The sequence below is a fragment of the Nannobrachium achirus genome (assembly GCF_963921795.1).
Source record: "Nannobrachium achirus genome assembly, chromosome: 13".
Lineage (NCBI taxonomy): Eukaryota > Metazoa > Chordata > Actinopteri > Myctophiformes > Myctophidae > Nannobrachium > Nannobrachium achirus.
In genome coordinates, this window is record NC_137833.1 from 47,966,071 (window position 1) to 47,978,773 (window position 12,703).

At 43.0% G+C, this 12,703-nt stretch overlaps 1 protein-coding gene across 1 annotated transcript in view; it reads left to right on the forward strand.

Annotated features, from left to right (window-relative positions):
* Positions 1-295: 295 nt before the first annotated feature.
* The window catches only part of LOC308297399 (uncharacterized protein), a gene marked incomplete at both ends in the record, with an annotated part of 38,920 nt that continues 26,512 nt past the window's right edge, over positions 296-12,703 (forward strand). Inside the window, one exon of the mRNA XM_080740809.1 lies at positions 296-392. Coding sequence (XP_080596935.1) covers positions 296-392 — 97 coding nt within the window. The remainder of the gene's footprint in view (positions 393-12,703) is intronic.

A 12,703-nucleotide genomic window follows, 5' to 3' on the forward strand; every position in this document is an offset into this window, starting at 1 on the left:
TTTTTGGCCAACTTTACCTGTGAGAAGCCTGAGGTTTCCATTTACTGCACAGTGGTCATGCCCCATGTAGAGCCCGTCTACTATATCCGGCTATTTGCTCATACATATAAGGACCGTTTCCGTATCTGCTCTCCACCGGATCTGCAACCCGTAAAGGCAATGGACCCCGGTCTACGTCGTGCTAGAGGAGTATAGGCGTGCGCGTTCGCGTGACAGAGCGCTCGCTCTCTCTTCTCTTCTCTCTCTCTCTCCGTCGTTGTGAGCGCGCCCGTCCAGAGGAGGACTCGGGTAGAAAATGGCGAGTCTGTGTAAAAGGCAGCAATGCACGATCGAGAGGCGCGGCTTTCGGCAGGAATTAGACTCGTGGCGGCACAAACTCATTCACTGTGTAGGTAAGGACAACGTAACAACGCACGCCGAACAACCGTGAGGTTTTTAAAGTCGCCTACAGCCTTTTGTAGGCGTTATAACCCTCTATAACTGCACCGTCTCCTCTCCTTCCGTCCGCGAGCGACTTTTTTTTGTCCTCAACTGTTTCCTTTCCTCACGAGCGGTCTGTCGCTCTGTGTTGTTGTGTGCCTACGGGCGTTTGGTTAAAATGTCTTGTAGTTACTTGTAGTTTTGTAGTTTTATTTTTTATGTGCTAAATATCGCGATAATTCCTCGCGTTTGGCTGATTTGTTTGTAGTTCCGTGTGATAATTTAAAGGGCACCGTGTTTGTTTTAAAGGGAGGGTCATCATCATCAAACAGCGCGTTGCGTTTCTCGTCGGCCAAATGCGCCGATAATAGCAGAGCTACAAGCTCACAAACGCGTCCGCGCTGTGAGCTTGTAGATTTGTCTGTTTTCGTGCACGCGATACCGTCGCCGCGCAACGAAAATTAGGCTAACATTGCAGAGATGCATTGCAGAGTAGACCCCCCCCCCCCTTACTACCACACCGTTTTGGCTGGGATGCGCGTTCCCGTGTGACGTGTACTGTATTTTGGTTGGGGGGGATGGTGTGTGTGCGTGCACGCGACGGATGTTTCAAAGCTATACTCCTTGTCAAAAAGAAGTGATCTACAAGCTATAGGGAAGTGTATTCCTTGGTTTTGTCCAAAGAGTCTCACACAGGCTTGAGAATTAAGGCCCGGCCCAAACTGGACCTGATTAATTGGCATACTTTTTAGGCCCTACCTGGCCCGAAAACGTCGGATCAGGTAGGATAGGATAGGCCAGGGTTCGGGAAGAATTTGAGAACTCTATCATATAGTAAGATATAATACGATGATTAAAAAATATATTTATATTTTCTTTTTGAATCGAGCGCGAGGCCCGGCCCGACTAATTGCCGTAGATTTTAGGCCCTACCCGGCCCGAAAATGTCGGGTCGGTTATGGTCGGGTTCGGGCAGAATTTGAGAACTCTAAAGTCACGAGATGTGGAGGATATTAGCCTTGGATCAAGACTTATCGTAGATGCATTTTATCGAGTCTGGCTTTTACTTTTGTATCTACGATATGCAAATGCCAAAATCAATAAAATACATCTATGATAGTCTTGATCCAAGAAGGCTAGGAGTTTATATATAAAGATGTTTAGGCTTGGGGCAAATTAGAATGACTGGCTTTTGACTGACCTTGCTCGGGAGGCGCCTTGCTGCAATCAGGAAGTGTGCCAAAGACCCTTCCCCCTCCTCATCCTAGAAAATTATTGTTTTAGTTTTATGATAAGCTATAATGCTGGAGTTCTCTTTTATCCTAGTTCGTTCCCCCTCCTAAACCACAACTTCCCCTTGCCGTGCAGTTTATGATGTGTAGTGTGTGTGTGTTCTTAGGCTACTGTACGGAAACATTATTTGGAGTATTTGTATGTTAATCATCCTAGAGTCCAGATATTAAAATAGCCATACATACATTTGAAAAAACAACAAAGTGTGTGTGTGTGTGTGTGTGTGTGTGTGTGTGTGTGTGTGTGTGTGTGTGTGTGTGTGTGTGTGTGTGTGTGTGTGTGTGTGTGTGTGTGTGTGTGTGTGTGTGTGTGTGTTTCCTGTGCGTGCATGCATGTGCTTGGTGTATTGAGATGTGTGTGTGTGTGGTGGAGGGTAGGCATATATCTACAAATGTGTGTACTCAAATTCTGCCTGAACCCGACCATACCCGACCTGACATTTAGGGCCGGGTAGGGCCTAAAATGTATGCTAATTAGTCGGGCCAGGCCTCGGGCCAGGCCAGTTAGGGCCGGGCCTTCATTTTCAGGCCTGTTGAGAACTCTAGTGTGCACCTTGGTGTTTGGTATCTGTGAAATATTAGCAATATGAGGCTTTGAGGGTCAGTAAAAGGTCTTTATTCTGAATTTATGATGCACTAATACATTGCCAGAGGTTTTCCAAGCACCAGTAATCTGTAGGAGCCTGAAACATGACACTAGTTACCTCTAATAACAGTTGTCCGTACTTGCTTACCGTAGTGCAGCGTTATTGAAAAGCATTTGCGTTTTGCAGAGGAAAACATCTCGTATGTGGATTATAACTTCGTTAACCCTGGCGTCCCTATTTTGGGCATGTTGTTCATAATGGCCTAGGTCTATTTGCTTAATTAGACCGTTGTATACCAGCCGTGCGTTGTGACGTGTTGGTGAGCTTGTAGATAGGCTATTTTCGTCATATGATGGTGTCAGCCTTAAGTTAATAGATTCTTGTGAATTTGTTTGTATGATTTTATCAATAGACCACCACTAATATAGTGAATTCAGTTACAATCAATGCACAGACTGATTGCCCCACATGGCGTGTAGATGCCTTTAAACGTCTAGTTTCTCGGTATGTTATATCTGTCTACTCAATCCTGCTGTCATTGTTTGCGACGTTTACAAGTAAACAGAAAGCCATTTCAAAGTTCATTGTTAGCCATTTCTTGTGTGAACTACGACCTGCTGAAATAAGCAATTATTAAGTTAATAAGAACCTGCCAAATGGTGGGACTTACACTGTTTGCATCTTTTTCATAATTTGCTGCCTCTGCCTTAAACTTGCATTTATATTAGATTACAATTAATCTGATATGAAGTAGGCTAATAGTATAATAATTAAGTAAATATAATAATAAAAAAATAAGTTAATGCACAATTAGGCTCTCATTGTCCAATTTCTACTCATGGACTGGTTTTGTCCAGTTATCATCAGCCCCATGTCTGAATATAACATCCTTTGGTCAAAATGGTCCCGGGGGGATGAGAGAGAAGTAGGATTGTCATTGTGTAATGATGTTGCTTAATTACACCCTTTATAACAGAGCAGGGCAAACATGTTCCATTTAAGCCTGCTTTATACTTAATAGTTGCACGCTGGTGACGCATGGCGTAAATAGCAGATACACAAGCTCACAACGCTTCACAATGCAGGCCGAGACCCAAAAGAGAGATTAGACTTTTTTTAATGGGATCCAAACGAGTGAAAATAGCAGATCTATAAGCGCACAATGTGTCGCTTTGCGCTGCTTTTTGGGCTTGTAGATCAGCTATTTTCACGTAATTAATTATTTTTTAATTATGGAATTTCTTACACTTGTTTGTAATAAAATGTATAAAAGTTTTACAAAAAAAGATTATATATATATATATATATATATATATATATATATATATATATATATATGTATGAAAGAAATGTGTTTTTAAATGTAGGAAAATAACAGGGGTCATGAGTCATGACCCATAGAAATTGGTCCGTGGCCCACAAATGGGTCCCAACCCACTGTTTGGAAAACGGTGGACTAAAGTAGGCTATACTAACTGAGGCTTTACATAGGCTCCGGACCCGTACAAGGCTAGGCTTTCTGCTGGTGGTGATTTAGACTGAAAATGAACACAGGGAAGATTCTGGTTGGTCACCCAGTGCCCCGAGGCCCTGCAGCAGTTAGTCAGCCCCTCTTCTTCATGTATGACCCACAACTGTCCCTTGTTCGCTGGCCCCGCTCGCGGAGCTGCATGACAACTAGCAGCGTTTCAGCCTGCTACAGAATGGTAGATTCTGTCCATGGCAGACAACAAGCCCATAGTTTTGTTTGGAGCTTTTTTGGCGGAGCGAGTGCTGCACGCCACCACCAACCACCCTGTTGGTAGTCGTAATGGACATTTTGTCTTTGTGTGTTTTAATGTGTGAGCCTGTAAGAACCAACAGGGCAAAAAAAAGGAGGGCAATTGTCCCCCGTCGAACAGCAGAAACTATTGTCTGTGTGTCTCGCATGCGTGTCTTGTGTCCATAGTAGAACAGCAGCCCCCGTGTGCGCAAACTGTGCTCTCCAGCTGATGACATGTGTTCTGTTCTCTGGCCTCTGGTCGGGAGAAATTTGGAATTCCAAATAGTTTTCGGAACAGGCTTAGGCTAACATTTAAAAAAGTCTGGAATGTCAGACATTTCATGCAGAGGTTGGTGTGGGTGAGCGTTTGAAGATGTAGTTCTAAATCAAATGACACAGACTATTGACAATGGCTTAGATTGTATTGTTTGTATGGCTAGTTGGGCTACATCTCCTAATTTGCAAACATTGCTGAGGCTTGTTGACACTCAGACTCTGTGTATGCTGACACACACGCACACACACACAAGCACACTCTCCCAACAGTTTTTGAATTGCATTGTTTTGGCAGGCTAGGCGTGTGTGTGTGTTTTTGCGTGCGCGCGCATATGTGTGTGTACACGGTATTTGAGCTTGCATGCATGCGTGGCGTATGAGTATACAAGTGTTCACGCTCAGACTTAACACCCACACGTTTTTATGTTTGCATTTCACTCATGGTCTCACTGGGTTTTGTTATTGTGAGGTTTGCTCCGTGCAGCATTACACCATTTGGATGTCACTTTGCATCATATCTTGTTAACTATTCATGGAGGCTTTTCCCCCCTGTTGGATGTTGGCTCAAAGCTGTCACCTCATTGCTTTAGTGTACAGCCTGATGCCGCTATATCGCCACGATGAGCCCTAATGTATGGCTGACAAATGTCATTTCAAGCACTTGCTTTGCTTATGCCCGTGGAGGCTCGAAAGGCTTGATTTATAGTACCAACTTGGCTGCATGTGGGTGTCGTACGTTGAAAATATCGGATGTACAATCCCACTACCAGTCATGCGGTGACGCATTTGGAACCTGTCGATCGTACTGTTTTCGGTGCGCGACAACTGCATGCAAAGCAAACTATGTATAAATCGGGCTTAATGCACTGATAAAATGACCAATCCCCATTTTGGATGGCTTATTGACCACATCATACAGTATCTCATGTAAGCATTGTAAGCTCAAGCTTCAAGTGGCTAAATTATGTGCATTGTCTCCCAGAAATATACACTGTGTGTGTGATGGCTCGCTGACTACAATTTACAATTAACATTATCCAGAGGGACTTAGCAAACAGAGTACAGAGCCTAAGGTGAAGTTTACCAAGTGTTGAGGGTTTTAGGGTTTTAAATGTCTGTTCAATACACATTATCATGAATCCAACATACACTGATGATATTGCTGTCAAATAAGTCTATGAATACAGTATATCGAAATGTATGAAACAGTTGAATCTGCAACAGTTTTCTTATACAATACGTTGTTGGGGGTGTGGGGGGGGGATTTTTCTCTCTCTCTCAGCTAACGGGTCCTTGGCTTGAAAAACGTTGGAAGACCCCGCACTAGGCAGCACATGATGGGGTAAATGGTCACATAAGTAAGAGTGAAAAGAGATCAATGTATTGTTTCAAAGACCCTATAGGATAGATAACCCGGTGAAAACATAAACCTAGCATCTGTCGGAATAACATGCTATCTGTGTATGATTTATGATCAAGCAAAAACAAAAATCAAAACATGAACCAGTAACCTTCGTATTTCTAGCATCTAATCCAAAGAAAGGGTGACAAGAAGGGATGGAAGGACCGTACTGGTCTTACTTATGCCGTGGCTCAAGTAATCAGTGAAACTTTGTGATCTCTCTCCATTATATCCCCAGCCTCCAGACAGTGCTATCCTGCATCTGCATAGAGCCCTGCTCAGGCATGTCAATGACCTTCTTTGTATGATATGGATGTGTGATCGGCTTCAGTTCGTACGTGTGTGTACGTCATGCGATTCTGAAAAAGACGATCCCGTCGGAAAGGCGGAGACGGGAGAGGCCAATCAAATTGATTCATCGATTGATTGTTTTTGCCTCCTAGTGTTCCCGCATGCAGTGGGGGGAGCAGTGATGCTGCATGCATGTAGGTTAATATTTTTGGTTATATACGACTGCTTCAAGCTCAGACTCCAGCTCTCAAAAGCAGGGGTGTCGCACCAAATTCTGGGCCCTGGGTACAAGGATTCACTGTGGGCCCCCTATGAATGTTCTTCTTAGGGGGAGGGGGTTTAACCCATTTAGACTGGGAACGCATTATTACGCATTATTTTGTGCTTTAACTATTGAAAAATAGCAGATATACAAGCTCGCTGTGCTGCGAGCTTGTAGATCTGCTATTTTTTTAAATCATGAAGATTTGTGCAAATCTTTGAAAATACATATTTTTTAAAGCGAACATTTGTAACTCAAATATTTGCTTCTGGGGGGGGGGGGGGGGGGGGGGGTCCCTGATACAATATTTTGAGATGGGGGTCCGTGGCCAAATACATAACATTTTGGGGTTCCTTCACATGAAAAAGTTTGAGCACCGCCAACATGGAAACATTAGAAGGATTCAGAAGACACTTATAGAATCGGGTCAAAATATTCAAAGAATTCTACAATTCTACAAGCTTGCAGCGCGGCACTCAGTGCCGCGATGTGAGCTTGTATATCTGCTATTTTTTTAATAGTTAAAGCATGAAATAATACGTAATAATGCGTACCCAGTCTAAATGGGTTAATATTTTTGGTTGTATATGACGATATTCAAGCTCAGAAACTCCAGCTCTCTCTCTCTCTCTCTCTCTCTCTCTGAGTTGTACTGTAGTGTCAGTGGGGGATGGGTCATGCAGGCGTTGGATGCGAGTCAGAGACCCTCAGAGCTAGTAGGGCAGCATGAAACGGGAGGCTTGTCCAATGGGAAGAGAACTGCACTCCCATGATGAAATGTTTGCATTCAATTAACATTTGAAGAAATTCTATGTCCTTTTTATATACAGACCCCACTGTGTATACTATACAGACCCTGACGGGTCCATTTTGGTTACATCTTGCACCCCTTAAGGGAGTTAAATGAACAGTTTTGCTCTTGGAATTGGTGATTATAATTTAGTTGACTGGTTTGTGGAAGGACTTGAAATTGACACACACACACCCGCAAGCAGGCACACATAGGTCAATTCCCAGTCTCTCACAGCCACATTTGACAGAATGAATTGTTTTACATGGGTGCTCCCTCGGTCTCCTAATGGCGCTTTTAGATCTAGAGGTGGGGTGGATGACCTTCTCATGTCAAGGATCCCCAAAATTATGTATTTGGCCGCTGACCCCCATCCCAAAATATTTAGCAAACATTTGAGTTAAGTGTTTGCTTTAGATTTTTCAAAAATAGCAGATTTACAAGCTCGTAGCTATGAGCTTGTACACTATATCTGCTAATTTTGAATAGCTAAAATCTAAATTGAGGGCTAAATGGGTTAAATGGAAGGGGAGAATGCATTGTTGGACAAATTAGAGTAAAACAAAATACATTTTTGAACAACTAGCCAATTTAATAACATACACACACTGAGTTTAATTGTTTGTAAAGGCCCCGAACAATTAGATTAGTGAGTGCACAAGTAGCAGGAGACATGTAACACATAGCAAGCAGCTTCTGAAATCCCAAACTAGGTCAGACAGCCCAAGTAGGCTCTGATAAAATAGCCTCCTGCTAGTCAAATAGATGGGACATGCAATCCCTTAGCACTTAATCACTTCTCGCAACAGGTCGTTGATCACACATGCATTGATGTTACACAATTAGTTTAGGTTATCACTTAAAGCACTGGTTCTCAACGTTTTGAGGCCGGGACCCCCAAAATGATCATATTTTAACTGAGGACCCCCCACTCTGACGACTCTGACGAGCACTAAGAGTTGAGGCATTACATTTTGTATAACACGGCTGTATTGTGAAAATAGCAGATCTACATGCTCACAATGCCTCGTGCCTGTGGGTTCGCGACTCGCCCTGTAGGTTGGTTCTTAACCCACAGGTTGAGAACCACTGACTTAAAGGGATAGTTCACCCCCAAAAAAAACCTTTCAATTGATTATTCACCCCTTGGTGTATATATATTTTTTTAGTTTTTGTCGTATTCCTAAGCCAATAATTTGATGACCAGCAGTTGTGTCTCCTATGGAGACACAAAGTGCCTGAGTCTCCTAAAGTTATTGGCTTAGGAAATAGGAAAGTGACAAACAACAAAAGTCATTTTGGGGGTGAACTATCCTTTTAAGCCTGACTTCAATGTATATGAAAAAAAGGACGATCTACAAACTTAAATGTGTCGCACTGTGAACTTGTAGATCTGCTATTTTAACCACACGATACCAGCTCATGAGGAGCATGAATTAAGCATAAATATATGCCTACAGCTATGTTTGAGAATTCTTGCCAATAACAGACATGGCCAAACTGAGGAATTGAATACTATATTGTCTGTTAATGAGTACAATGGCTGGTATTTCGGCTGATGGGCTAATAAGCTACTCCTTTTGGCTAGTGGCTACATTAGCCCAAAAAAAAAAAAAAGGGCAACGCCAACGTTGCTAGCATTTAAGAAGTCGGCTTAGCGGAATTACGATCAGTTGTCGGTGATGTACAGTGGGGAGGTTAAGGGTTGGATTTAGGGAAAATAAGCTGATCCTAGATCTGCCTCCTGAAAGGGGATTTCTTCTATTAAGTGGTGCTTGTGGAAGGACAAGGGTGTCACTCCAAATCTCTCTCCTCGCTTCCCCGGCCCTGATTGGTTGGGAGATGTAGGTCAGGAGAAGGCTAAGACAGATTGGGTAGTGTAGCGTTACTGGCAATGAGCACAAGCACGGCTCAATGGAAGGTGATCAAATAAACTGGCTTACAGCAAAGGTTTGTGGTTAAAACAGCTGTTTATTTAGGGATCCCGCCTTGGCACAATACATGTTTATTACCAACACACTTGACCCTTTTAGCAATGACTGATGCCGCAATCTGGAACCTTTTTTTTTTACTGAATAAAACGTTGTTTTAACCAATAGTTATGGTAGAGTATGTTAACCCATTTATGCCTAGAGTTATTGAATGCTTTAACCAGTGAAAAATAGCAGATATACAAGCTCTGCGCTGCGAGCTTGTAGATCTGCTATTTTTGAAAAAGTCGTGAAAATGTGAGCACATCTTTGAATATATGCATTTTCAAAGCGAACGTTTGTAACTAAAATTTTGCTTCCCCTATCTCAAATATTTTGAGATGGGGGTCCGTGGCCAAATACATGACATTTTGGGGGTCCTTCACATAAAAATGTTTGAGAACCACTGGCATAGTAGTCTCTCAAGTACAGACTAACTGAGTTCTCCAGTTAAGTGAAAAGGACCTTTCCTTTGACCATGGCCAGCCAGATTGCTGACATAGAAACATAGGTTTTTCAAAAAACCTTAGAAGGATTCAAAAGACACGATTTTTCAAAAATAGCAGATCTACAAGCTCGCAGCGCGGCACTCGGTGCCGCGCTGTGAGCTTGTATATCTGCTATTTTTTAATTGTTAAAGAGTTAAAAAGATTATACACAATAATGTGTACCCGCTCTACAATGTAACTCTTCATCGCCTGCCGTGGTTGGAGCTGGTCTCTCTAATCTTCCATTGAGAGAATTTGAGAGCTCATTTAGACCCTGGTACCTGAAGATTCTGGACCGTTTCTTCATACTATGGAAACTCTTCTGCCTCCTTCCCTTCTGCTTTGGTCAATTCCTCAGGGAGTGTTTGATGTAGGGCTACATATCTAGCACACACTCAACCTGGAGAGCCTAGTCTAGTCCCAGGTAGATGAGCACACTGCCATGGGCGGAGTACAGTATACAGATGGAGAGGCCATCGCACTTTTCCCGTGGAGATGTAGTTTAGGTAGGGTGAGTGAAGTATTTTGTTAGAAGGTTAAATCACTATTCTGTCATAGTCAATCATTGCTATCTTCATGGATCCTAACCCAGGTGTTCTACGTGGGAGACTACATTTCTGTCGCTCTTTCAGGGCAGAAGAATACCCTGCTTGGCTAGGAGAAATATTGCGCTTATGAGATTGGTGCAGGACTTCTATGTCTGTGTCGTACCTGCCCCACAGAAGTGGCTCAATGGAAGTGTAGGGAGACCACTTCCAACCACTGCAGATGTGCTAGTTGAATTTATATTGTATTAATTATCATACTCTACAACAGGGGTCTTCAATGTTTTCAGGTCAAGGACCCCTTAGTTGAGAGAGAGATTAAGCAGGGACCCCCACTACCTCTTCATAGAGTCCATATAGTTTCATCGTTTGACAGCACGATCACGATCATCAGTGTATTTTGGATTCATGTCAATTTGTGTTTTCAGATATTTAACCATTTGAACCGTCAATACTTAATAAATGTACTTGGTCTGCTCTTTTTCCCCTCTACACCAAAGCTCTTTGCCAAGAATAGACGATCTACAAGCTCACAACGCCTCGCAGCGCGAGGCGTTGTGAGCTTGTTGATCTGCTATTTTTGGCTAAAGTTCTCAGAATATGGACGCTATAGGGGTTCAAGTGGTTCCTATAAAAAAAGAGAAATAACGTTTCTATCACACAAAGATTTGGAGGACCCCCTTTAGTAACTCTGAGTCTGGGGACCCCCTGTTGAAGACACGAATTGGATCAAATCCAGATCGTTTAAAACATTTTTCGTCATTAAAGTCCGCTGGAGGATTGATATAAAATTGCTTTCATGGGCACATTTGCCAAACAATTTTCAGTGAAAAACGATCGTCACTGTCTCACCAAACATCTCAATCAGTTGTATGTGTATTATGTCTAGGCACTGGATGAATCCCTTAGCCCTGTTAATAATACTTCATCTCCTTTCATCATTGTCCCCAATATGTTTTCATCTAGTCTCTTCCATTACCTCCCAGGTCAACAATATAGTGGTTATTAGACCTGAGCTATCTTTTCTCATTATCACTTTATTCCACACCTCTTTAGCTCTTCATATTGTATATCTGGAGGCTATGTGGATACCATACATGCCGCTACATCTGTGCAGCACAATCTGAATGGTGGCCTAATTCCTCTTCTGCCATGATTAATTGCCCAATGTTCCATCAAGCAGTCAAAATGCTTAACCCACCTTTTTATAGGCTGAGAATTACACTAATATATCCACAGCCGTAGTCGCATCACTTGAAAAAAAGACACATTAACCACTTTTCAACCTGGCATCCCTATTTTTGGTATTTCTTCGTAAAATGTATGACCTGCTTTCTTTTAAATGGACAAATAGCCAATCAACACGCTCACTAAGTGATTCACATTGTGTGATGATCATGTGACACGTTGGCCAGCTTGTAGATCTGCCATTTCTGCTACTGGTCATACAGCAAAGTGTACAGGCGTTACAGCTAGTGTTGTCTTGGTATATTCTTTCATGTTTTTGTTGCACACGGACCACACCCCAGACCCCCACCATGTTGTATTTTAGATCATGCTTTGTGGAGTTTGCACAGCAACGTCAGCAGCCATCAATATTTCATCCGCAGCACATTTAGGCTACTTGTTCTCCTCCAGTGTGCATCAAAGCCTAAATTTATGTATCTGGCACCAAAAAAAAAAAAGAAAAGCAGCTGTACGAGATTGTCCTCCAGCAGAAAAGCTTTGGTATTACCTAACTCTTTTTTTTCTTTTCCATCTTTTTTTTGTACAGTATATGACGCATTATTTAAATGCCCTAAACTCAAATTTCCTGAAGAGTAGTTTGATGTCATGCCTCTGCTCTGTCAAACGAAAGTGGATGACCTAGATTTTTTTTTCCTCCTTCCCCTGCCTCTGAAATATTTTCAGAAATGGGATTGGATGGCTGCAGCTGAAGTCCTGTGCACTAACCCAGAAACAGGCTACACACAACGCTCCAGCTACAGGCAAACGCTATATTTCACCACCACCACCCTCCCTCCTCTCCCTCCTCCCCGCTCCCTCTGTTTGACTCTCGGGGGGGAGGGAGGGTGAGGGGGGGAGAGGTGGGGGTGGTGGTGGTTGGGAGTTGGAGGGTGAGAAGCTGAGAGAGAGAGAGAGAGAGAGAGAGAGGGGGCATTTGAACACATGACAGTAGTACAGTATGTGATTGGGCTCACTGTAAGTTTAGGAGCAGAGTAGATGGTGGCGAGGAGGAGGGTTGGAGGAGGAGGTTTTTGGGGTCTTTTCTTTTTTCGCCGCTTCTCGTCCATGCTCTCGTCTGTGAGGACGTGAATCTTAAAAGTAAGTAGAACACGTTTAGACTAAAAGGAGGGAAGGTTATGCAACAGACGTCATCTTCTCAACTCAGTTAGCAGGGATCGTTGATGCTGATGATGGTGAGGCTGATAAACTTGGGGTTGGTCAACTGGCTGGGGTTATATTATCATCTTTAGGTTGAACGTGCTGCTATCAAATGTGAGGTTTTCTTAACCACCAGCCCTTTATACTTCATCGTACTATACTTCATCATCACGCGGTGTTGATATCGCCCCGGCGGAAATGGACGATCCGCAAGCTCGTCGTGAGCTTGTTGA